General features: G+C 37.6%; 1 protein-coding gene across 5 annotated transcripts in view; it reads left to right on the top strand.

The window, feature by feature from the left end:
• NBEA (neurobeachin) overlaps positions 1-25671 on the top strand; it is a 625086-nt gene that overhangs the window by 239571 nt on the left and 359844 nt on the right. For 4 of the 5 annotated variants that reach the window (XM_055142057.1, XM_055142047.1, XM_055142070.1 and 1 more), the window contains 3 exons: positions 3310-3464; positions 5578-5704; positions 14222-14349. In XM_055142057.1, coding sequence (XP_054998032.1) covers positions 3310-3464; positions 5578-5704; positions 14222-14349 — 410 coding nt within the window. The remainder of the gene's footprint in view (positions 1-3309; positions 3465-5577; positions 5705-14221; positions 14350-25671) is intronic. The other variant, XM_055142054.1, reaches the window with a different exon arrangement.

Genomic DNA, 25671 nt, shown 5'->3' with positions numbered 1-25671 from the left:
GTTCTATTTGCATACTTAATAACAACAACAAGCCCTGCACTTACCACAACCACTGTCTCTTATAGTTATCTTAAGGCCAAAATTGTTACATTATCTTTCCGTTTTCTCTCACACTCACATACACAATTTTACAAAACCTTTTGCTCTCTTTTCTCAGTATTACCCAAATTTGACACACCTTTTTTTTTTAATCAGTTTCACTTTGTATCTGATCCAAACATTCAAACCAAATTACCTTTCCTTGCTTAGATATTTCTATTTCCCTAACCAATGTCTGTCTTGTCATTGCACCTTAATCATATTCTCAAAATATGTGTTATATCTCACAACGACCCTATTATAATCTGAGACCACTCTTGGTTAAAACAGCTTATGTATTTTACAGGATATAACCTATTATTTCCTAGAGACCCTTTGTATAAGCTTTTTAGTGCTTCTGATCCCAGTATGAGGGAAAAGCTTTGACTTTGCAAGTGAACTGCATGGACCGATTGCAAACAAATCAGATGCTTCTAGATTTGTTTGTTTGTTTTTCTTTTTTTTCCTGGGGAGAGGGTGGTGGATAGACCAGCATTTAATCTTTTTTGCTTATATTTGCCAGCTTTTATTGCAGGTTATTGAGATTTAGAATTATTTCCTTTCCGTGTAACTTTTGTAATACGATTTCTCATAGTTTTGCTCTATAGACAAAAGACCTACAGTAGTTTGTTATTAAAGTTAAGTTCTAAAATTGGTAAAGACCCATTAATTAGGATATTTGATAATAATTTTTCTCCTAGCTAATAATTTACATAACATGATCTGCAAGCCTGTGTGTTATAGGAGCTAATGGAGATACAGAAGAAAGTACCACAGTTTTTCCTCTATTTTCAAATATAAATTGATCATCTTGTTTTGCCTTATGACCAATGAGATATACATCTCAACGTAGTATAGAACTTTGGAAAACAACTTATGATAAATCTAAATAAAAATTTCTGTCAAAAACCTTGTTTTAATCATTACAATTCAGATGCCTTATCTATTTTAGATAGATAATTATTTTCCTTTCGTGTTTCCCAAAGCAAGCAATATGCCCCTGGGTCTTGGAATGATGGGGTTGGGAGAGCTTAGTCATCTCGAGTACAGTGGGGGGTGCTCTGTGATTATTTGCTTAGAGAAGGTAGATTGAAGAGGGGCACTGAGTATTTTCTTCTTTTTTTAAAGAAAGTAATAGGTCAGAGATTTGGAAGTTTCTGCTTTAGACAGTGGTAACAGTTATTACCAAAGACATTTTGAAATTGAGCAGATCTTTTAAGTATAACTTCATTGAATCTTAACCAGTTATACATGACATAAATGCACTTATTCTGTCCTTTGTACAGTGTAGACTATACAGAGAAACTGAAATTTATGATCTTAAAACTTGAGAGTGATTTGGTTCTCAAGCCTTAGGTTTTTTTCTTATTTTTTCTACAATGTCCCATGATTTCTCAATGAAGTAACTTTGCCTTCTATCTTACCCTGCTACCTTTTATTTTTATTTTTTCAAAATGGCAAGTGAGCTCTGAAGGAGATAAATGCGAGTTTTACATGATGTGATTGATGAAGAGATTGATAGCATAATCTATTCTTTTGGTAATTTAATAGGTAATTGAGATTTTAAGGTTGAGTTTAATGAATTCTCTTGTCCACAAAGAGAAAAATATTCACAAATAATGGGAAAAATTGGCACACAAATTACATAAGATAATTATCCTAGTATGCTTAAAACAATAAAGGCAATTAAAAAATAAATTTAGGTTTATGATGCTATAAAAGTCATTAAAGATATTAAAATGTTCCTTTGGGAAAAATGACAAATAAATTTGGATCATCAACTTGTTTTAGAATTATATAGTTTCCTTTAGGTTGAGCTTTATAGTGAGGAAAATAAAATACAGATACATTTAAAAAAAACTTATTTAAGGATTGGAAAATGTACTGTGACTCATCTGTTTCAAGCTTTATATTTGAATTTTCATCTCATACTTCATTTTCTAAATTAATATATTTGTTGATGATTGAAACTTGGAAGATTATTAAAATTACAGTCTTACAGATTTTGAGAATTGAGTTTTATTGAAAGGAAGCAAAGGTAGATTTTTATATTAAAGTTACTATTTTAGATTGATACTCACATTCTTTTATAAATAACAAGTTTAGATATTTTTTGAAACACTTAAATATGAGGCCTGGATGATAGTACATTGCTAGGTTTTCTGCCTTGCACACTGCTGACCCAGGTTCCATTCCCAGTACCACTTACGGTCCCCCAACCCTGTGCCAAGAGTGATTTCCCAAGTCTTATTGGTTACTCTTATTGGTCCCCACTGAATGCCATCAGTGGCCATGGTGTTCTCAACACCACAGATCTCAGGCAACACCTTTTTCTCAGACCTTTATGCTAAAAAGTGCCTGAGTGTCACCTGATGTGGCCCCATTGCCTGGGAGACTCCCTGCAAAAATTTTAAAAAAGAAAAGAAAAAAGAAGCTAAGCAGACCATTTCTCAGATATCTCGTATATTGTAATGCGTTGTTTCTGGTCTGGTTCATTGTAATAATATTTCTACTGTGAAAAACAACTGTTTTGTTCAGTAAAATCAAATACAGACTTCAGGCTGTTTGATGCTGTTCAACAAATTCCTTTATTTAAGTTTTAGCTATGAAGAAATTTTATAATTTAGCTTTCAAGCATCCTTAAAAATATGTTTTACCATTTTACACATGGTATAATTTAGTTAAGGTAGAAAGTTTATATACATTTTACCAAAAAAGTCTTTAAAAAATGCAGAATACATTTATCTCAATGTTTCTCAACCCTGGCTCCTGCTTACCTTGTTCCTTCCTATGGCCCCTATTCTTCTAGCCAGCCACCTAGCCTCGTCTGTGACCCTCATTTACACACTTTTCACCTGTGGCTCCTATGGTATACCTTGGGGACCAACAAGGGGCCATGGGCCCCAGGATGAGAAATATGACCCTGACTTGAGCATGCATTTGCCCACGTTTCCTGGATCCATGAGTATTGTCCACATACTGCTTAAGTTCAAAAACTCTAGATACTTATTTATGTCTAAGTAAGCTGCCTCTGAAGTCAGCGCACACTGTATATGACTCTGCGTATAGGACTCTGCGTCCTTTTCACAGATGAAGTTTAACTCAAAAATTAAAAACAAACACAAGAACAAGAACTGAAAGGGAAATCTGATGGAGCCTGCTTGTGTCTGCTCTGGCAGGATTGCTATTCATGGTAAACCTTGTGTTCTGTTTGTCGCTTCTTCCTCGCAGGAGTGTTGTGGTGCCTGTTAAGAAGCCGCCGCCTGGCAGTTTAGCTGTCACCACCGTGGGGGCCAGTGCTGCTGGAAGTGGGCTGCCAACAGGCAGTGCTTCTAATATATTTGCTGCTACTGGAGCTACACCAAAAAGTATGATTAATACAACAGGTATTGTCCTTATATATTTTTGTGATACCTCATCTTTTTCTTTCTGTTTTCTCTATCTTCATTTTTTTTTCTGCTTACTTGATCTTTAAAATAAAAAGTCCCTGATTGTTGGAGATTTTCTTAACCTATGAGAAGCTTTTACTTCATGTTACTATCTTTCAAAATTGTCTGTAGTTCTGGGGTCTCTTTTTTAGTGGTCGTTTTAGAGGATAGTTTTTGTTTTGACTTTTCACAAAACACAGTAGTGTTTGTCCTCAGAGTGAAATCAGATACTTGCAAGGTATTTGGGGAGCAGAGCCAAAGATAATTTGAGCATTGCAATTTGATTTGTAAAAAATTAATGAATTGAAGAATATCAAGGTGTAGTGAATCAGTTGATGACAAAATAGATTAGTGTTATTTACCAGTTTAATCAAGTGTATATTTTTTTGCTAAATTCTTGAAGGGAAGTCAGAGCTCCCCTAAGAACATTGACAATATTTAAGCACCTCAATTTGATGAAAGTTGCATGTTTTAAAAAAACATTGAGATTGAATTACATACTTAGATTATAATTGTATTCAATCATTGTCCAACATTTTCCTGTTGATTTTGTGAACAGAAAATTCCAAATCACTACAAATTTTAAAAGCCTGAGTTAACTATATTTTTTGTAAATTTCCAGAAATGTTCCTGTTGATTATTAGCAAAATAAATCCTTACCCAAATCTTTGTGATTCCGTTTTAGGTATTTATACAACGCAAGATGATCCCTGACTTTTCTTCCCTGACTATAGTAGTCTTCTCTTCTCCAAACTGTATAGCACTTTTCCATCTATTATCATTACTTAGATTCTACCCATTCTTATTAATTTCATAGCTCTCTTTTGTGCTTGCTGTATCTATCTTGTTTATCATACCACCTGAGTCTGACATATCATGAACAACACATTTATGAGGTTGTAGTAAGTAGAATGTACTCTATCAAGCATATTTATACTAGTAAATAAGCATCATAATTGGCTTGTATTAAAGAACATAGCATCTATGGTTTTTCTCTTTATAAATAAATGTATTTTTATATAGAGTTTACAGTTTTACTCTTTATACTTCCTGTTTCTAAAAGTAAAAGTGTTTTTCTTTTGCTAAAGTATGTATGACGGAAAAAAGTTAAGATTTAAATTTGTTAATGCATTAGAGAATAATCTGTATTTGATGTTTTTTGAATAGATTCTTATTTTTAAGACATAGGTAAATGAAAATTTTAGTCTTTTTATCTGAAACAAGTTACACATTTTTAAGTTTCTTTTTCATAAATTCATGAGATGTAAGGAGTGACATCTGGCAGTCAAGTGATAGGATAAAGTTTATAATGTAATGAAAAAGGAAATGTGAGTAATAAACATCCACTGTAGAAATATTAGAAATTCACACACATTGTGGGCTAACATCTATACTGGGCCCAATTTACAGGATGATGCCTCACTTCTCTACACATGCTGTAGTGGAATCTCAATAAGCAGTATCTCTTATGTGAATTTATATAAGATAATATTTAGGAACACTAGATGTCCCTCAACTCCACATCTACTTGATGTGCTTACATAGTATGCTATAGAAAAGTCTGCTCATAAATTGTTCTTCATATCATTGTAAATTTATTATTTTTGAAACTCAGTTATAATTGTTCCAATTATAATTATTCTGAAGCAATCATGTGTAATAACAAGTTTTGATGTTGTAATGCCACAAGTTTAGGCCTTTAACAATTCATTTTAAATTTTATTTTAGATGAAATGGAAAAGTTAGTACTATATGGCAGTATATAGTTTTCACATTTAAATTTGCATATTAGCTTCATCTATCTAAATTTTCATTTATCAATGTCTTCTATTTATAGAATGTTTGTAAAATACAGTTTTGCTAGACCAGTATCAGTAAATTGGCTATGTTTTAATGCACCCCTGGTCATTTATAATTGTAGAGTTTATAAATTTTATAAATCTAGATGATATTTAATTGTTAAAATGTTTTAGATTACATGAATAATCCTTTTGAAATCAGATAGTAATAATGATGTCATTCAATCTATCACATTTATATTTAAGGCTAAAAATTATTATTTTGGGAACAGGTGCCGTGGATTCAGGGTCCTCCTCCTCTTCCTCTTCTTCTAGTTTTGTGAATGGTGCTACCAGCAAAAACCTTCCAGCTGTACAGACTGTTGCTCCGATGCCTGAAGATTCAGCTGAAAACATGAGGTATATGGAACTATTAGTCTTTACTCCATTTACTTCCTTGCTCACTTCATGGTTGAATTATTTTGATATATTTAGTGAGTCATTTGTCACATATCAATCACTTGTTATATTTCAGGTTCTGACTGCAAGGTCTGGAGCAATTTTCAAGTGCTGACTCTCCTGAATTCACAAGCTTTGTTTCATAAGACATGTTACAATTTCTAATAAAGTTTTTTTTCTTTTTTCTTTTTTTTGGTTCACACACAGCGATGCTCAGAGGTTACTCCTGGCTCTGCACTCAGGAATTACTCCTGGTGGGGGACCAATGGGATGCTCGGGATTGAACCTGGGCCGGCCGCATGCAAGGCAAACACTTTACCCACTGTTCAATTGCTCCAGCCCCGCTAATAAAGTTTAAACACATTCAAATAGTAGCATTTTGGGAGTAATGCTGAAAAGTTTTATGTTTTCCTAAATCAACTGGCAAAGTATAGCATATATAGTTGTAACTTGAATAATCTAACATTATCTTTTCCATCATAGGCATCAGACATAAAAGAGCATTCCTAGAGATAGGCTTATATTTTTGAAGTTAAAATTGCATATACACGCAAGCACTTGAATGTCTTCATTTTTTAATGCAGTTATCTCACAAATGTAGGTGTGGCAATCCAGTGAGAGAATAACCATAGTCACGAATCATCACCCAAGCCAAAAACAAATTTAAAAATCCCATCCCTCACCTTTTGTTCCTTATCCTGTATTCTTGCTCTTTTTCAGATTTATAACTTGAATAGCATTTGCTGCATCCGTTCTGGTTGTAATTTTTAAACTTTGACCTTTTTGTTGAGCATTTGATTTTTATTCACTCATGCACATGTACGAATAGTTTATTTCTATTCAATTTTTTATTGGTATGTATATTATACATTGGTATGTGTATTCCACATACATACCATCTATACAGACCATTATTGTATACTGAACCTGGGTTGGTTGTATGCAAGGCATGTGTTTTGTTGTAGATGAAATTTTTGTGTGTATATGTGTATGTATATTCTAATCTGTTGTGCTGTTGATAATCTTTAGGGTTTTCCATTTTAGACATAACAAATTGACAAACTGATGCTTTCTTACATACTGATACTTGTACATTACTCTTGGGTGTGTTATGAATTCGTATGCAGATCTGTTAGATAAATACTTTGTACACGAATTGCTGATTCATAGTGTTTGAGTATGGCCTTTTAGGAGATTATGCTAAATGAGTTTTCAGAGTGCTTATGCAAGCTTAGTAACTCGGCAGCAGCAACATCTAAGAATTTCTACAACTTCATATGACTTGGCAATACTTAGAACTGTCATGCTTGCATATTACATTTTGTAAATGCCTAGTGTGTTCCACTGTATTTTATTTTTATTTATTGATAATTAATGAATTTGAGGATCTTAACTTTTCATGTATATCCTATTTTTTCAATATAATAGTTATTAGATATTTTAAACAGAAATTAAGTCATTTAATTATTATATGTCATGTATGTTTTTCCAAGTCTATGAAATTGAACATTTTTATGACTATTTGTATTGTCTAGGTATTTTGTTTGTTTGTTTTTGTTTTGGGGTCATAGCCAGCAATGCCAAGGGGTTACTCCAGGCTCTGCAGTCAGGAATTTCTCTAGGTGGTGCTCAGAGGACCATATAGGATGTCAGGGATTAAACTACGCTTGGCTACATGCAAGGCACTCGCAATGCCCATTATACTAGCTCTCCAAACCCTGCATGGTCTGTTTTGATCTTGATACAGAGTAAATGAATTCAGTTCATACAGGTTTTTTATGGGGTTGTTGTTGTTGTTGTTTGGTTGATTCTTTTGGAGCCACACCTGTGATATTCAGGGGTTGCTCCTGGATCTGCCCTCAGGAATCACCCCTGGTGGTGCTCAGGGAACCATATGGGATGCCTGCCTGGGATTGAACCTGGGTTGGCTGCATGAAAAGCAAGTGCTCTACCCACTGTACTATGGCTCCAGCCCCTCATAAAGTTTTTGTTTGTTAGTATTTTGTTGTAGATGAATATTTTTTCTGTGATGCCTCATTCTGTGATTTTAATTTTTACTCAGATGCTCAGTCCATTAGAAATTTATTATTGTGAATTTAATGGGGTAGAAGTGATAATTAAACTTAAGATGATCCAGTACCATTTATTGAAAAAACTTGTTTTAAGGGGGTCAGAGAAGTAGTACAATGACCAGATCATTTGCCTTTCAAAAAGTCTGACCCAGGTTTCCAGTATAGTCTCCTGAGCTAGGAATGATCTCTGAGTTCAGAGCCCAGGAGTATTCCCCCAAGAAAAGCAAAAACAAAAACAAAATCAAAAAAAACCTTTTCTTCCCACCTCACTGTAGACCACACAGATGTGGGGAATGGTGATGGGCGAGATCAGGGATGGGGGTGGTAGTCTTGTACACTTCGGTGAGATGAGTAAGTTGGTGCATTGAAGAATAGTTTTGGTGTTTATTTTCACTCACATGTATCTCACTATTTCAACACCACTGAATGACCTCATTGTGTTTAAATTGTGCTTAAATCAGATTGCCACACATGTGAATACATTTCTTGACTCTGTGCTGCTGCATGAGCTGTGTAGCTATTCTTTTGCCAATTCTGTTTCAGACCAATACTATAAACCCTTTAACTTTATTCTTATTTGCACTATTTTGACTTTTTTTTTTTTTTTTTTTTTTTTGCTTTTTGGGTCACACCTGGCGATGCACAGGGGTTACTCTTGGCTCTGCACTCAGGAATTACCCCTGGCCGTGCTCAGAGGACCATATGGGATGCTGGGATTTGAACCCAGGTTGGCCGAGTGCAAGGCAAACGCCCTACCCGCTGTGCTATCTCTCCAGCCCCCCTATTTTGACTTTTCTTGAGAGACTGACTTTTTCAAATGATTTGTCAATTTCTAAAAGCAGCTTACATCCTGCTAAAATTTTAAGAATGTTGTTCTGTCTTTAATCTAGGAGATGATCAATACAAATAATATTAAGTCTTTGAATCTTTAAGTATTTTATATGTTCATTATTCAGTGAGATCCTTCACTTAGCAATTCATCTCATTTTTTTGGGGGGGAAGGTTTGTGAGAATATTAAGGTTCCACTGGGCAGTGCTCAGGACTTCCTTGCTCCTTTCATCTCAATGATCACTACCAGAGGTTCTTGGAGGAACCAAGTTCAGTGCTGAGGACTGATCCTGGGAAGCATGTCAAAGCAAGCAATATCTGCTGAACTCTCTTCAGCCCTAATTTCACTTTGAGTTAAAAAAAATATATACTTCTTCTTGTTATTACTTATTTCATGCCCCTGATTATTTTTAAGATAATATCTTTTCTACTTAAAAGTCAGAGATTGCTTTCTTAAAATTTAGTACAGGAATTGCAAATGATTGCTTTAATACTTCCAAAAATTGTGGTTAATCTGAGTTACCAGAAAATACACAGAAATGACATTCAGTAGTTAAAACCTATCACCATATAAGTACTTTTTTTTTATCTCTTTGGAAGTTTTGGGGCCACACTTTCTAGTGTTGAGGAATTATTCCTGATTCTGCATTCAGGAATCACTACTGGTGGCCCTTCAGGGATCATTTGGGATGCCTGGGGTCAAGGTCAGGTCAGTTATGTACAAGGCAAGTGCCTTACCTGCTGTACTATCTCTCTGGCCCCAATCTTTTTGTATTTAAAACTAAAAGATAAAATTGTCACTGTCACTGTCATCCCGTTGTTCATCGATTTGCTCGAGTAGGCACCAGTAACATCTCCACTGTGAAACTTGTTGTTACTGTTTTTGGCATATTGAATATGCCACAGGTAGCTTTCAGGCTCTGCCGTGAGGGCAGGATACTCTTGGTAGCTTGCCGGGCTCTTGGAGAGGGATGGAGGAATCAAACCTGGGCCGGCCGCATTCAACACAAAGGCCCTACCTGCTGTGCTATCGCTCCAGTCCACCATGCTATACAAATCTAGTTATTAGTAGAATGTAATTTGAATTTCTCTCATTGTACTTATAAGCTCTATACTCTGCTACCCCATATGGTCTACTAAACCACTCCAGGAATGGTCCCTGATGGCAGAGCCACAAATAAGACCTGAACACCAGTAGGTGTGGCCCCAAAGAAACAAGCAAAAAGGGGTCCAGGGTAAAGGGGAATGGTGAGTCCTAAAATAGAAGTAAAATATGTTGAACTGTTTCAGGACACATGTACTCCTATAACGATACTAGTGTGATCGTAGATATTATTTAAGAAATATGTTGGAGGGGCCGGAGAGATAGTAAACTGGGTAGAGTGTTTGTTTGCCTTGCACTCGGCTGACCCAAGTTCAATCAATCCCCTGCATCCCATATGGTTCCCCCAAGCCCCGCCAGGAGTGATTTCTGAGTGCAGAGCCAGGAGTAACCCCTGAGCATCACCACGTTTGACCCAAAAAGAAAAAAAAGTGCCTGTTGAGGTGGGGTGTTGAGAGCAGCTGACCTGGTTTCGATCCCTAGCACCCGATATGGTCCCTGAAGCAGTGCCAGGAGTGATTCTTGAGTATAGAGCCAGGAATAACTCTGAGCATTGCTGGCTCTGACCCAAAACCAAACAAAAACAACAACAGTACTTATTGGATTCATGACATTTTTGTTCTTATTACATTAAATTTTGCTCTAGTTTCTCATTTATTATTTCAGATTTGCTAGCTCTTCTCTTGATAGATTCTTATGTGTAAACTTAAATCGGTAGTTCAGAAATTACTTCTTAGGCCAGCGGGGCCCAAACTGTCTCTTGGCAGTATTTGTAAATATTAAGTTTAACTGTAATATAGTGACACCATTATTTTACATATCATCTGTGACTACTTTTACATTCAAGTGGCTGAGTTAAAATAATTGTAACAGATTATTTATATACCCTAAAATATTCAAATAGCTACTCTTATTTTATGAAAAACATTTGCTCACCTCTTGCTTACCTTTTCTTCTTTCCTCGTATGAATATTTAAAGCTGTAACTATAGTCTGAGCACAATTTTAGCTGTATTTCACAAATATATATATATACATATATATGTATATATATACTGCTTTAACTTTCATTTGATATTTTTTTCTAAGGCTGGAGCAATAGCATAGTGGTAGGGTGGTCGCCTTTCACACGGCCAACCCGTGTTCGATTCCTCCGCGCCTCTCGGAGAACCTGGCAAGCTACCGAGAGTATCACGCCCGCACGGCAGAGCCTGGCAAGCTACCCGTAGCGTATTGGATATGCCAAAAACAGTAACAATAAGTCTCTCAATGAGAGACGTTACTGGTGCCCACTCAAACAAATCAATGAACAACGGGATAACAGTGATTTTTTCTAATTTTTGTTATACCCTTTTCCACCATATGCTTATTTTCTAACTTCTAAGATTATTAGGACATAGTTGAAAAATCTTAGAATTCACTCTGAAAATAGGCTGTTTTTATTCATTTTCCTTAAGTCAAAGCAATTAATACATGTAGAGGTACACACATACTACTTGTTGCTTTAATTGAAGTTTCTATTTAATATTAACTGAATAGTCCTCGAAGATCATTATTGGAGACGGGATTGTCGCTTTTCAGCAGGGCATCAGCCTGTCAGATCTGAGACCCTGGCTCAAGGTCCTGTACACCACTAGAGAAGAATTAGTTTCTTTGCAATTTCAAAGCCTTTAATCCAGCAAGACAATATAAAATGTGGGATGGGGGATAGTAAACCAAGACAAGACGTATTCCTGGCCTTAATCCAACAGTAATGAATTATAATTGCCATATAGCTGTAGTGTGAACATTTATAAATCTAGAATTTTCTCATTACTTTTGATTAACTTTTCAAAAGTTATTTTGGGCCACATCCAACTATGCTCAGGGGTCACTTCTGGCTCTGTACTCTGGAACCACTCCTAGCTGAGCTTTGGGGACTCACCGTATGTGATGCCAGGGATGGAACCTGGCTGCATGCAAGGCAAATGCCCTATCTCCTTGCTATCACTCTGGCCCATCTCTTATTAATTTTAAATAAAAACAAGCATCCATACTTTGTTGCCTTTTTCAGAATTCAGTTGCAGTCACACGCTACATGCCAGTAATTCTCTAAAATTTTCTCTACTTACAGGTCTAACCATACCATTCTATCTTGTCTTTCTTTGTTAGAGAGGATTGATGTAGCTGGGAATAGCTATAGGACAAGATCCTGGTGATTGAAAGGGGTAAATGGAGTAGTGACCCAAAAACATTCTGTCTCTATTTACTAAGTCCCAGATATCACAATATTGATGATGGTGCCATCATATAAGTTAGCCTTTTCTGGCTACTTTAATATAGCTCATTATTAGTAAATATCGTCATTAGATCAATTATTGTTAAAATGTGTTTCCTAGATTGACAGTACAGAGATTTTTTTTTTTAAATTGACTCTCATAGCACACTCAGATCTGCAAAAGCTCTGGGGTTAAGGTTTTAGTAGTCTGTATGTAAACCTGCCCAGGTGATACTGGACTCAGACACAGCAAAATAAGGAAGAACATTGAAAGCCATCTTTACAAGTGTCTGTCCCACCCAAGCCACTTTTTTTCTTTTTTTCTTTTGGGCCATAACAGCGTTCCTCAGGGGTCACTCCTGGTGGGCTCGGGAACCATAAGGGATACCTGGGATTAAGCCTGGGTCTACTGCATGCAAGGCAAACACCCTGCCTACTTGAACTGTCTCTCCAGCCCCTAAGTCTCTTTTCCTTGACTTCAGTTTTTGGTTTGTGGTGATATCTAAGTCTCTGTTTTCTCCTTTCTTTAATGTTGTTGACCCAGATTAGAGAAGACAAAAGTTTTTCTTTTGTGGCATACACAATGCCAGGGCTCAGATCATGTTTCCAAATTAGGCAAAATCTGCTGTGCAATTCCCAATTTCCCATTTACTCACTTAAAAGATGTGGCCACTGTTGTAAGTGATAGCTATGGGTGGCAAATTGTTCTGTGACTATCCTTTTGTCTCTAGTAAGGTATATTTTATTGGTAAGGCAAAAAAAAAAAAGCATCATGGTGAAACTGTTTTTGAGACACTGCTTGCTGCCTTATTGCATTGCCTTCTGTGTAAAAGTATCTGTGTTCATCTAACATATTAGTACATTCACGAGTGTGGTTTTTGAGCCACACCTGTGTTCTGGGCTTACTCCTGAGTCTGTGCTCTGGGATCATTCCTGGCAGGGGCTTCGGTGGTGGACCATATGTGATCATGGGGATCGAACTCTGAGCTACCTGTATGCTAGGCAAATGCCCTATCTATTGCACTGTTTCTCTGTAACAGTGGAGTCATTAAAAAAATATATATATCAGGTTGATACACTTTTTGAGAATTAAAAAAAAAGATCAATTTAAAGTAGTTGTTAAACAAGAACTACTATCATCAATTTCTTACATTTTACCTATTTTTAGCACTTTACTTGCTTTAGTTCATTTAACCCTTGCCAGATAGGTATAGCACTCACTTTCATTTCTCAGCCTTAGGAAAATCTAGTATCTTAAGCACCTTTAGGTGGCATATTGTAGAACCAGAATTCCAATCCAACTACTAGAATACTAAAAGTACTCGTAAAAGCAATTTATAGATGTTACCAGATTTTTCACTTGACCCGAGAAGAATTTTTACATATATATATTATATATACATGTATATAGATTTTCAAAGTGTCAAGTAGTGCTTTATAGAAATAGTATAAACAATAATGCAGGGGTCACAAAGATAGTACAGGGGTTAAAGTGCCTGCCTTGAACATTGTCAACTCCAGTTTGATCACTGGTACTGCTCATGGCCACCAAGCACCACCAGGCGTTATCTCTGAGCATTGAGCTAAGAATAAGCCCTGAGCACCACTGAGCTTTGCCCCTCAGTGGTATTATTTTGATATTTTGATATTATTATTATCAAAATAATAATAATAGTCAAATAATTTAGAATTGATAGAGAAAAGTGAAAGGATTTATGAAATAGAAGTCATTTTCTTTGGCAGAGTAATTCGGTTGTATTTTACTGAATTATCTTTATTTCCTGATATGGCCAACTCTTGAGAAACTTTTCAGGGAACACTTTATAGCAAGGGTTGGTTCTTTGTACCTGGCACAGTGCTCCTTGGTATGCAGACTACACAGTTTTCCTTACTGGTAGATTATCCAGTGAAGATATTTCCAGACACTATCTCTTTGAAGCGCTTAATAGCTATGAAGAGAGTCTTGGACCCTTGAGAGTAACAGAACCTGCATTTATTTTCACAGTGTAGTCTTAGATTTGGTTTTGGTCCTTTGGTCACTTCGTGGCGTATGTTATTCTGTGCAGGACATCCCTTCTACATGAAGCTCTATTTATTTCATGGATTTGCCTTTTACTTTTATGATAGTTTTAAAAGTTTTTGCTTTAGCGATAAAGCTGATTTGACTTTCCATATTTATTCAATTGTATTTACTAGTCTTTATATTTTAATGTTGACAGCATCACTGCAAAACTTGAACGAGCTTTAGAAAAAGTTGCTCCTCTTCTTCGTGAAATTTTTGTAGACTTTGCTCCATTCCTGTCTCGTACACTTCTTGGCAGTCATGGACAAGAGCTATTAATAGAAGGTATGATTTTTCTTATTATTTTAAAATAATTCTAATTATTTTAAGTTTCTATAATGTATCTATAATCATGCCATGATATGTTTCCAGAGGAATATTCATTAACAAACGAATCTAAGGGCTTTTCCTTGTGAGTATTTTGTAAATTACATGTTGCAAGTCAGACTAATAGCAGTATGAAAAACTTTGAGAAAGTTTTGAAGGGAGAGACTTTCACTCAAGGTATTTGCCTGTTAAAGCTGCTCCATTCAGATGGTGTGTTTACTAAGAAATGTCTTCACAAGAGCCTGCTTGTGAAGAAGCAGAAGAAAAACAGGTCAAGTGACTTGTTTTTGGTCACATAACACCTTATTTGAGTGTTCTTAAAGAGCTATTAAAATATAAAGAAATACTTTTTGAAATTGAATTGATAAAACTGTCTTAGAATCAGTGGCAGTTTAAAGATCAGGGTCAGAGTGATAGGGTGCTTGTCCGGCATGCAGCTGGTCCACGTTTGATCCCAGGCATCCTGTTTGGTCACCCCAAACTCGCCAGAAAGGAGTAAACCCTGAGCTCGTCTGGTTGTGTCCCCAAAACCCAAGAAAAACGAAAAATAAGACTTGTTTATTAATACTGATTTAGAGTCTAGTTGTTTATAATCTATGTCAAACCATGCTGACAAATGCCCCCACGAAGAGCAAATATTACATTAGCTAAAAGCTGAAGCCCTTTAGTTATGAACTCCAATTATAGGTTATCGGTTGACTCTTTTACTGTCTTCCTTTCTTTTGAGTTTCTGAATCGCTGGTCAGTGATATATGTGTTTTCGTACATTTCTGTGTGTTTCATTTTAAAAATTCAATAAACATTATTGAAAAAAATCAATTTTAGCCATTTCTTATTCTCTGTAAGTCTTGATTTTCTGTAACAAAGTATCTCTTTAAAATTACTTAAGAAATCTGAAAAATAAATTTCTAATACATAAAAGATATGTTTAAAAAAACAAATGCACTGAGCAGTCCTATCATGATATTAGGTATTTGTGCTTCTCTGACTCTGCTTTGTCTGTGCTCTGTGGTATCTTAAATATATATTATATCAATAAAGCTATTTTTCACTATCATAAGTAAGAAATATATATCTATACATTATATAGCTTAATTGGTAATTATATATTTTTCTCTTAAGTCGAACTTTGTATGTTGTTGAAATTTTTGAAAATACAGGAAGATAGGTAAACTTTTGTTTTTCTGGTGACATTATTGATCAGTTACTCATGCTCATGTATTGACTACTATTGTTATCCAAGGTCTGCTGTTTTCTCTGCACCTTAGTCTGGGCAAAATTTTTTTTCATAAGTTTTAAAAATATAACTTGATTATTCCTTCTTTTCTAAACCTCATTTCCTTCTTTCTCAAATTTTGTTCCTTTTGTATGAGAAGGAAAACTGTTGAATTGTTGTGATTGATCCTAGAACATTTCTTTGCTGTAACTCTAAAGTATTTCTGTTTTTTAAATTAGTGATTGGGGCTGGAGAGATATTATTGCAGTTAAGGTACTTGCCTTACAAAAGAACAACTTCAGTTTGATCCGTGCTGCATATAATCCCTCAAGTACACCAGGAATGATTCCTGAGCACACAGCCAGGAGCAATTCCTGAGGACTGCTGAATATGCTCCCCTGCAAAAAACAAGTCTTGTCATGAATGCATTTCATTACTTTTGACTTCCTACATAAATGTATAATAGAGAGAAGCTGAATTTAGTAGATATTTTAGTGTTATGAAAATAAACATTTACTCCAAATTTAATGTAATCAAATTATATTTGAATTACAGCTTCATTATTATGTTCATTTTTAATTCACATATGTATTTGTTGAAGAATTACCTTATCAAATCAGTACTAGTTTTTATTGTCTGATGTTATTTAAAATATAAGCTAAAATAAGGTGCATCTTTATGTGTGTCAGGGAGGTCTCTTCAGCAGAACATGAGGTCCTGGTTCCCCTCTCTAGGTACTTACTTGATTTAGCATAGTAGTCTTGAGTTTGTTGCTTGGGCCTGTTGATGTGGTGAGAGGTGCTGAGGGCCACCAGAGGTGGTGTCAGGGATTGAACTGGTAGCCTTGTAGATGCCTTAGTATTATTCCAGCCCGCTGAGGTCACTGTGGCTCCAGGGCCAATCTTTTTTTTTTTTTAAATCTTTTGTTTAAATGTAGGAGTACTGCTATTTATGCAGCCATTGATTAAGTGGATAGAATTGGGCATGAACTCCACATTCCTTTTTTTTTTTATTGAACCACCGTGAGATACAGTTAAAAAGCTTTCACATTCGAGATTTAGCTGCATAATGATCGAGCACCCATCCCTCCACCAGTGCACACTTTCCACCACCAGTGTCCCCAGTATACCCTGTCTCTATGTCAGACAATTTCCCCAATACTTTCTCTCTACTTTTGGACATTATGTTTTGCTTGAATTTTCCTACCACCATTCAAGCCTGCCTGCCCAGGGCAGATACAAGATCATTTATTGTCCATTGCTCATTTTGAATATGTTGGGTGTCATGGCCGCACACTTCTGGAATTCTAGATTGTAAATGGTTGGGTTCCAGAGACATTTCTGTAGGGCACCAATCCATTTGGGGGTTCAGTTGGGCATCTCTGAACCAGGGCTGTTGGTGCGTATTGTTGGTTTGACAGCCAGCCGGGAAGGGACCGCCTGGTACCTCTGCCATCATGCGGCATGGAGGTTTAGTCCATGCAGGAAAGGAACCCGCATACCTGGGCCTTGCTTGTGGAAGTTCTTGGTCTCCGGGATTCCATCTGAAGTAAGCGGGGAAAGAAAACCTGCTCCATCTGGGGTGCCCTCGTGAAACTAGCTTGATATGGGGCCCAGAGGGAGCTCCGGTTCTGTGGTGTCTTCTGGGACTCGCTGCTGTATCTCTGGCTTTTGACCTCTTTTGAGATTTATTTATGGGTCTCTGAAGCAAGGCCAGTAATAGAATTTACAGGGTGGCACTGGAGTTGGTTCGTGGTGGTGACTGCCAGTTCCGTGTGTTTTGGGAAGCCTGAAGATTTCAGTCACAAAACCTGCATACCAGAATTTTTAGCAGATTATATCTTGGTTGCGAATGAGTCACCCCAAGGAGGCTTCTGCTTCCAGCCTGGCCGGCTTGGTGAGCTGGAGCAACAGCACAGCAGGTAGTGTTTGCCTTGCATGTGGCCAACCCGGGTTCGATTCCTCCATCTCTCTCAGAGAGCCCGGCAAGCTACTGAGAGTATCCCACCCACACAGCAGAGCCTGGCAAGCTACCCGTGGTGTATTCGATATGCCAAAAACAGTAAAAAGTCTCACAATGAAGACGTTGATAGTGCCTCCTCACGCAAATCGATGAACACTGGGACGACAGTGCTGCTATAGTGCTATATCTTGGTGAAGTCAGGCTGGGGGTATGGTGGCGATTTTGGATTTTGGAAGCAAATGGCTTCTGGGGGCTCTGCTTGGGCAGGCACAGGCCAACCTGCGCTGCTTTGATTTACCCAGTCTGTTCAGCCATGCACGGGTCCAAGATTAACCTTGGCTTTTGGTCTCTTTTGAGATTTATCTATGGGTCTCTGAAATAAGGCTAATAAATGAGCTTGTATAACTGAGCTGGAGGTGGTTTGTCGATGTGGTTCCCACATACCTAACTTTTGGCAGTTTAGTATCTTGGTAAACTTGGTCCCAAGTTGTTGGGGTCCAACCAAAGGCACAATGGCAATTTGGGGGTATCAGAAAGCCTGAAGGCACCATCAGGCTGCTGATGCACTCGCTCCACAGGTACAGGTTGACTTGGCGGCATCATACCTCCCAATCTTTTAAAGATTATTGTTATTTCCAGATAACTTTTAGGGTGTATTTGTATTTGTGTGTATAAATAACGAACTTTTATAACAAAACATATGTAACTTTGAGTACATGTGCATTTAATGACATTTTTATTGAAAGTATCTGTAGTGTGTGTGTGTTTGTGTGTGTATGCATGTGTGCATTCATTGAACATTATGTACAACCTCCCAAACTATGATAACAAAACTGACAAAGCAACCATGGATTTCACTTGTTGCAGCATTGCAGAATTTAGTCCCAGAGAAGCCTGAGGCTTCTCTTTAAGGAGCTGTCAGGAGTTTGTCTATGTTTATATTTAAGGAAGCATGATGAGCCATCCTGACTGGAAGTGTTTAGAAGCCGAGAGACAGTACAGGGGCAAAGACACTTTTCCTTAATAACAGCCAACATTGGTTAGATTCATTGAGCACTGCAAAGAGTAAGCCCTGAGCACTGCTGATTGTGGTCCCTAAAAAACAAAATTTTATTTGAAGAAATTAATTGCTGTGTCTTAAGTCCAGTTGTACTCTTGATCAGCCATTTGCAAACCTTTAAATTCAGGGTTTGTACTGTGAACCGGCAGTCCTTGGCATGCCTTTTTGTTTCCTCTTGTGTTTGCAGCCTTCTAACAATATCAAGTCTATTCTTAGTTTTCTCTCTTTATAAAAATGTGAGCCAAATGTGGCCTTAGATTGCCAACTCGATTACTAGCAAGCAATAATATTTTCAAAAGAAAAAGATAAATTTAGAGACAATTTATAACAGTATTTTATGGGTTTTTTTCAATTGATGTGATTATTATATGGTGGAAAATTTTGCATGCAATCAGTAATTCTGTAGTAAGCACTCATGAAGTTTTTCTTAATAAATGGTTATAGGAGGATATGTCCCTCTATTTTAATCTTTACATTTATCCTGAATACATTATATCCTTGAAATGTTGTTGCTCTCTTTAAAAAATATAGATGCTGTTTGCAGTGGGGCTTGGATGGTGGGTGGCCATGCAGTATGGGGGATCAGATTTAGGGCTTAAGGCGTGCAACATAAGTGCTCTCCCACTTGAGCACTTGACCTCACCCTTCCTTCCTCCCTCCTTCCCTCCCTCCCTCCCTCCCTTCCTTCCTTCCTTCCTTCCTTCCTTCCTTCCTTCCTTCCTTCCTTCCTTCCTTCCTTCCTTCCTTCCTTCCTTCCTCCCTCCTTCCCTCCCTCCCTCCCTCCCTCCCTCCCTCCCTTCCTTCCTTCCTTCCTTCCTTCCTTCCTTCCTTCCTTCCTTCCTTCCTTCCTTCCTTCCTCCCTCCCTCCCTTCCTTCCTTCCTTCCTTCCTTCCTTCCTTCCTTCCTTCCTTCCTTCCTTCCTTCCTTCCTTCCTCCCTTCCTCCCTTCCTCCCTCTCTCCCTCCCTTCCTCCTTCCTTCCCTCCTTCCCTCCTTCCCTCCTTCTCTCCTTTGTTCCCTCCCTCTTTCCTTCTCTCTCTCTCTCTTTCAGCTCAGAACCAAGCTCACTTATTTTAATCTCCAGTCTTAGCACAATTCATTGCTGCTATTTTAATTTCTAAGCTTAGCACAATTTGGTACTGTATTGACTTAATACTGAACTGTAATGTGGGCCAGGGAGGTACTCTGGTGTTAAGGTAAATTAATAGCTTGCATGTGCCCAAACTGGATTTGATTTACAGTACACCCTTAGCCATCTGAGCGGAACAGATTATGTGGCCCTGGAGGGCTCTGAGCACGGCCGGGGATTGCCTGTAGTACAGGGCCTGAGCAGAGTAGCACCTGGGCATCCGGGTACCTGATCACTGTGTCTCTTGGCTGAGTATCACAGGAAGAGGCCTGTGGACCCCCTGAGCTCCAGTTAGGAATCCTCCTACATCCCCACATCCCCAACCACCAGAAACAATTGAAATGCATTAAGTATAGAAAGTATTTATCTTTTTTGTTGGAATATTAATTACCTTTCACAGATTTTGTTAGTGACACAAAAGTACTATTCTCTATTTGGCATAATTTGCCTAAGTAGTAACATGTATTCTTACTTCCTAGATTTGTTCGTGATGTTCTTTTGCAGAAAACTAACATTTTAGAAAAAAAAATTCAGACAATAATGTTGTTTTATATATTCACAGATGCTAGCTGTAGTTTACATGTGTATTTAAGAACATCTAATGGAATAAATTTATGTTCCCATCAGTGTATTAAGTATTGAAGGGGAAAATATTTTATATATTCCAGTTATTGCTTCATATAAGCTCAAAAACATTTTAGGAATTTATAATCAATCATTTACTGAAGTAAAGTATATTGTATGTAGAATTTTAATTTTTCTAAATGTTTCTTTAGATTCATTGGTATATGAACAGATAATCACTTGGCGTGTATTACAGTATGTTACTGTAGTGATACTCTAGTAGAGCATCTCATTCCAGTTTTCAAGTAACTATTGTAGTTAGCTGTGTCACCAGTTAAGACAGTGGCCCTATGTTAGTCTCAGATCTGCCTATACAGTTTCTTCCTCATGACCTTGACACGTTAGAGACAGCTCAGCATTTGTTGCTCGGCTGTTCAGCATTGGCACAAGGCTATTTCTAGACACGTGTAACTTTGTGCCTTCTGGATGCTGCCCAGACATACTCAGCCTCAGCAACGTTCTCAGTACAGGCAGCAAAGACATGAAACACGGGCTGGGATCAGAACCACTCACAACCAGGGCCCTGTCCCTGCATAGGCGCTTGTTGAGCCCCAGACATGAGGAGACAGAGAACTTCTCCCCCACCGATGCATTAAGTTCAGTACATGAGAACTAAGGTCAAAGAGTTCCCTGGGGATGTTTTAAAAAACAAAACAAAACAGCCCCAAGGATGCTCACTTCACGATAGTGAAATCAACAGATGAGATGTTAAACAAAGAGAAACTGAGAAAAATGCAAACAGAAATCATACAGCTAAGGAATAAAGTAGCTAATTAAAAATTGGTGCCTATGAAGTCTCTTTGTCTGCTGCCTCTCAGCACTTAGCCCCAAACCAGCAGCAAGAAAGCTGTCTAGAACTTGGAGGGAAAGCACTTAACGATGACATTTGGTTCCATGTTGACGATTATTCCATCATTCTTTTTTATTACATGAGGCTATTCTCAAGTGCTGGAAGTTATCACCTTCTTTATTAATTTTCTGTTGGTGACTGTGTCCCTCTCAGAGAACCTGGCAAGCTACCGAGAGTTTCCTGCCCACGTGGGAGAGCCTGGCAAGCTCCCTGTGGCGTATTCATATGCCAAAACCAGTAACAGTGATGGGTCTCATTCCCTTGACCCTGAAAGAGCCTCCAATGCGGCACTTTTGGGAAGGACAAGTAAAGGGAGGCTTCTAAAATCTCAGGGCTAGGACGAATGAAAACATTACTGAGACTGCTTGAGAAAGTCGACAATCAATGTGGGGGGCAGGGGGAGGGCTGATGAACTAAAAGATAAGAGGAGGAAAAGACTGCAAATTGCATCAGCAAACTCAGAGGAGTGGTAATCATCTAAAAAAGTCCAGCAAAAAAGATGAACAAATTTTAAGCAATGATGGTATAAGACTTTTTTGGACCATATTAGAAGACTACACCATTAGCGTCATAGGGGTTCTAGGAGAAGAAGGAGAGAAAGGAGTAGAATTCTTAAATAATAAGATAAAATAAAATAACTTTAAACTCCTCAAGTTGAGAAAATATTTTTACACATATTCAGGTAGCTCCAAGAGTTCTAGACCTAAACAGTTATATGCCAAAACTCACTGTAATTAAATTATAAGTATTAATGATAGAATCTTAAAAGTAGCTGAAGAAAAATAGCGAATTATATGTATAAGGGAACCTCCACTTGGTTATCAGCATGTTTCTCAGCAGAAACGCTGTTGGACAGAAGTAGCCTTACATATTCTGAGTTCTAGATGTAAAAGACCTCTAACCAAGAATATCTACTTAGCTAGATTATCCCTTGTAGATGTGGGAGGAATAAAGAATTCTTTAGACAATTTTTAAAGAAATCTGTCAATACTAGACTGACCACTCAGTAAATACTAAATAGACTTCTATAAAAGGAAAATAAAACTTAAGGAAGGAACAGGATACCTAAAAAAACACAAAATTTAGGAGAGAATGAGTGCAACATTAGGGACTCAGATATTAAAAAAAATGTTTAAGATTAATGCAAGCCTTGTAATTTCAAAGTAGAAATACTCAAGGTTATCTTGATTTGCAGTGAGATTGGCATACCACAGAGAAAAGTGATATGGTTAGGAAGGGATGTGGATGGGAAAAGAAATCCTCTTTCACTGTTAGTGAAAATTTTGTCTGGTTTAGCCTCTAAATTTTTTTTAACTTTTTGAGATATCTCCATACTGCTTTTAGTATGGAGATATCTCAAAAAATTAAAAATTGAGTTTGCATGTTACTTGGTGATTACACTTCATGGCTTCTGTGTAATAGCACAAAAATATAATTTGGAAAAGCTTTTACACTCCTTTAATTTACTGCAGCACTATTCACAGTAGCCAAGACCTAGAAACAATGCAAATTTCTGATAACAAATGAATGGACAAAAAAATTTTGCTGTGCACATGGCTCTAAGAAACTTGACTATAAGTAAAGGTGAAATCGTGCAATTCACACTACATGGATGAAACTGGAGGGGATCATGAGAAGTTAAGTTAGTCAAAGGGAAAGGGATGGACAACGAATGATCTCTCATATGTGGAGTATAAACATACTTAGAGTACTCAAAAATATTCAAGAATACAGCACTCTAAGTCTGCCTATGGAACTGGGCTTATTAAGGGGAGGTCAGTGGGAAGTGAGAGAAGCCTAAGTAAAGTAGCTAAAAAACTAATTTTGTTTGTTCCTTGTTTGGGATTCCAGCAGTGGTGTTTGCATGCTGTCTGCAGGGTAGCCTGGGGCTGCTCTTGTGCTCAGGCCAGCGAGCAGAGCATGTGTTGCTCAGCCTGTTGAACTGTTACTGGACCAGAGCCAAAAAATAAATAAATAAAACATTTAAATAACAATAGGGGGACACTGGGGTGTAGCTTAGTGATCCAGCACTTCCTGAGAGGTCCAGCGCCTCTAGCCAGATTGCCAGATCCCCAGATCGCTGGTGCCACCAGCCTGTGTTACTGTGGCATTCCAGCAGCGCTGCCATTGTGATCCCCAGAGCCAAAACAAGCGTGTTATTCCTGGCATACTGTGCCAATATGCAAGAGCAGTTGAAGGGCATGACCCCCGCCCCCACTCCGGGGATGACCAGAATCTAAACTGCATGGCACCATTCATGCACCGCAGTTAACTGTGTGAGCCCTCCAGCCAGCCTGTGACCCCTGACAGGCATGACAGCCATGTGCAAATCATTGTTACAACAACAGATGGAAGGAGAGGGGAAAAATGACAACAAAAATTGGTGGTGGTGGACTCACTCTTACTTTACCAAAAAAAAAAAAAGATGCCAATGTGATTAAAAGTATTTTTAAAACTCCTATAACTCGACTCCATAACTGTACTATGAGTATAATTGAGTAATTGCTCACTAAAATCTTACAGTTTAAAAACATTAGGAAAAAAAGAAAATGCACACTGATGATCGCACCAAATCCTGATTCAAAGTAAGAGGGAGAAGATGAAGAGAATAAAGATTTATGCAGCTTTAATACCCAGACTAGACAGGGAAAATTGGCACTACATAATTTTTAATTTAATGATTCCCCCTAAGCATCAATGGGATGAACTCACAAATCAGAGGACAGAGAGTTGCTTTCAGTGGATCAAAAAAACACAATAGAGCAATTTGCTTTCTATGGAATACTCTCTTGATATCCAATGTTAAACAGATTTAAAACAAAAGTTTTTTAAGCAGTGATGGGCAAGTGATAACTTAAAAAAAGACATGAGTAGCCACCCTTGGATCAGAAAAAAATAGACTTTTGAAAAGGTAACAGGGCACCAGAGAGGTAATTCATCAGATAGGCCATGTGCCATGTAAGCAGCTGACCTGGGTTTGATCCCCAGCAGCACATATGATCCCCTGAGCACCACCAGAAGTGGTGCCTGAGCACTTCCGGGTGCTCAACAGCAAAGTAAAACAAAAGACTGGAACTTACAATATATAATAATTGTCATTAGTTTATCAAAAAATTTGAACATACTTGAAGAGACAGTGAAGCAGTGAAGATAAACAATAATCATAGGCTAAGACCTTTCACCCTTCAGTAGATGAATCCATCCAGAAAATCAACAAGAAGGGGCTGCAGTCATAGTACAACTGGCAGGGCACTTGCTTTGCATGTGGCCAACTCAGGTTCAATTCTTAGCATCACATATGGTCCCCTGGGTCCTGCCAAATGTGATCTCCAAGTGCAGAGCCAGGAGGAAGCCATGAGCATCGCTAAATCTGGCTTCAAAGAATTGACTTTTTATAAAATAACGTAGTCCTTAAATGGGGTCTAGCTCTGGGGCTCAACAGTGCTCTCCACACCTCAGAACCAGAATATGTATTCTCAAATACACATGGATCATTCTCAAGGACAAATAATGCAAATGTTTAATAGATAAAACAATGCAAATGCTTTACTGTATTTGGATGTAAGCAAATATTGTTCGTTTATAACTTCTGACACAAAGCAATGCCCTATAATAATAAAAATCATACTTTTACCATAATTAAAATATATCAGAATGCAATTTAGTATTCATGTATAAAATATCCTTTTAGTATGTTCTTCAACAACATAAAGCTTTTAATAATATTCCCTGTTTACATTGCTCTCAAGTACTTTCTCTCATGGATTAGTAGAGATAAAACTATATCCTGTCAATCTCATACGTAACCAATATGGATAAGACAATCTGAATTTACCAGGAAAGTTTACTTAAAGACATTGTCTGGGTTATCATCTGTTCCTGTTGTCCAATGAGACTATTTAGAAATAAAATACTTCCTCATGAAGGAAAAGTTGGCCCCCCTCAAGCCAAACATTTTAAACCCTGTACTCTCTTTGTCCCCTCATCCTATTATTTTTAAAATGGAACAATCGTTGCTTTTGTTCTAAAAAAAAAAGTGTTTCTCTAATTTTTAAATTTTTCCTCTAGAGCTTTTTTTTTTTTTGTCTCTTCTCTCTGAGGGCCTCCCAAGCAGTGCTCAGCTGGCTGAGAACGTTCCAGGTAATTCTCAGAAGATGGGGACAGATGGTCCAGTGTCAGGGCCAGCAATGCAGAGCTGCTCTGGCCACATGCCCCTGGAGCCCTCTGGCAGCCCTGGCATACACACCTAGCGGTGCTCCCCGCATCCATGTGGGGTTCAACTTAAACCCCCAGCCTTCTGAGCTGCCTGCCTTGCTTTAAAGCCAGGACCATTCTGAAGGAATAAAGGTTTATATTTAAAATGACAAGTGTCCGCTTGGACAATCTTAAAAATCCAGACCTATGTACATAATAAATAGAGTTAATAACATCATGAAAAGAT

Source organism: Sorex araneus, chromosome 1 (assembly GCF_027595985.1).
Source record: "Sorex araneus isolate mSorAra2 chromosome 1, mSorAra2.pri, whole genome shotgun sequence".
NCBI classification, from domain to species: Eukaryota; Metazoa; Chordata; class Mammalia; order Eulipotyphla; family Soricidae; genus Sorex; species Sorex araneus.
Note: the sequence above shows the minus strand (reverse complement) of the source record. Positions and strands in the feature narration are given on the sequence as shown.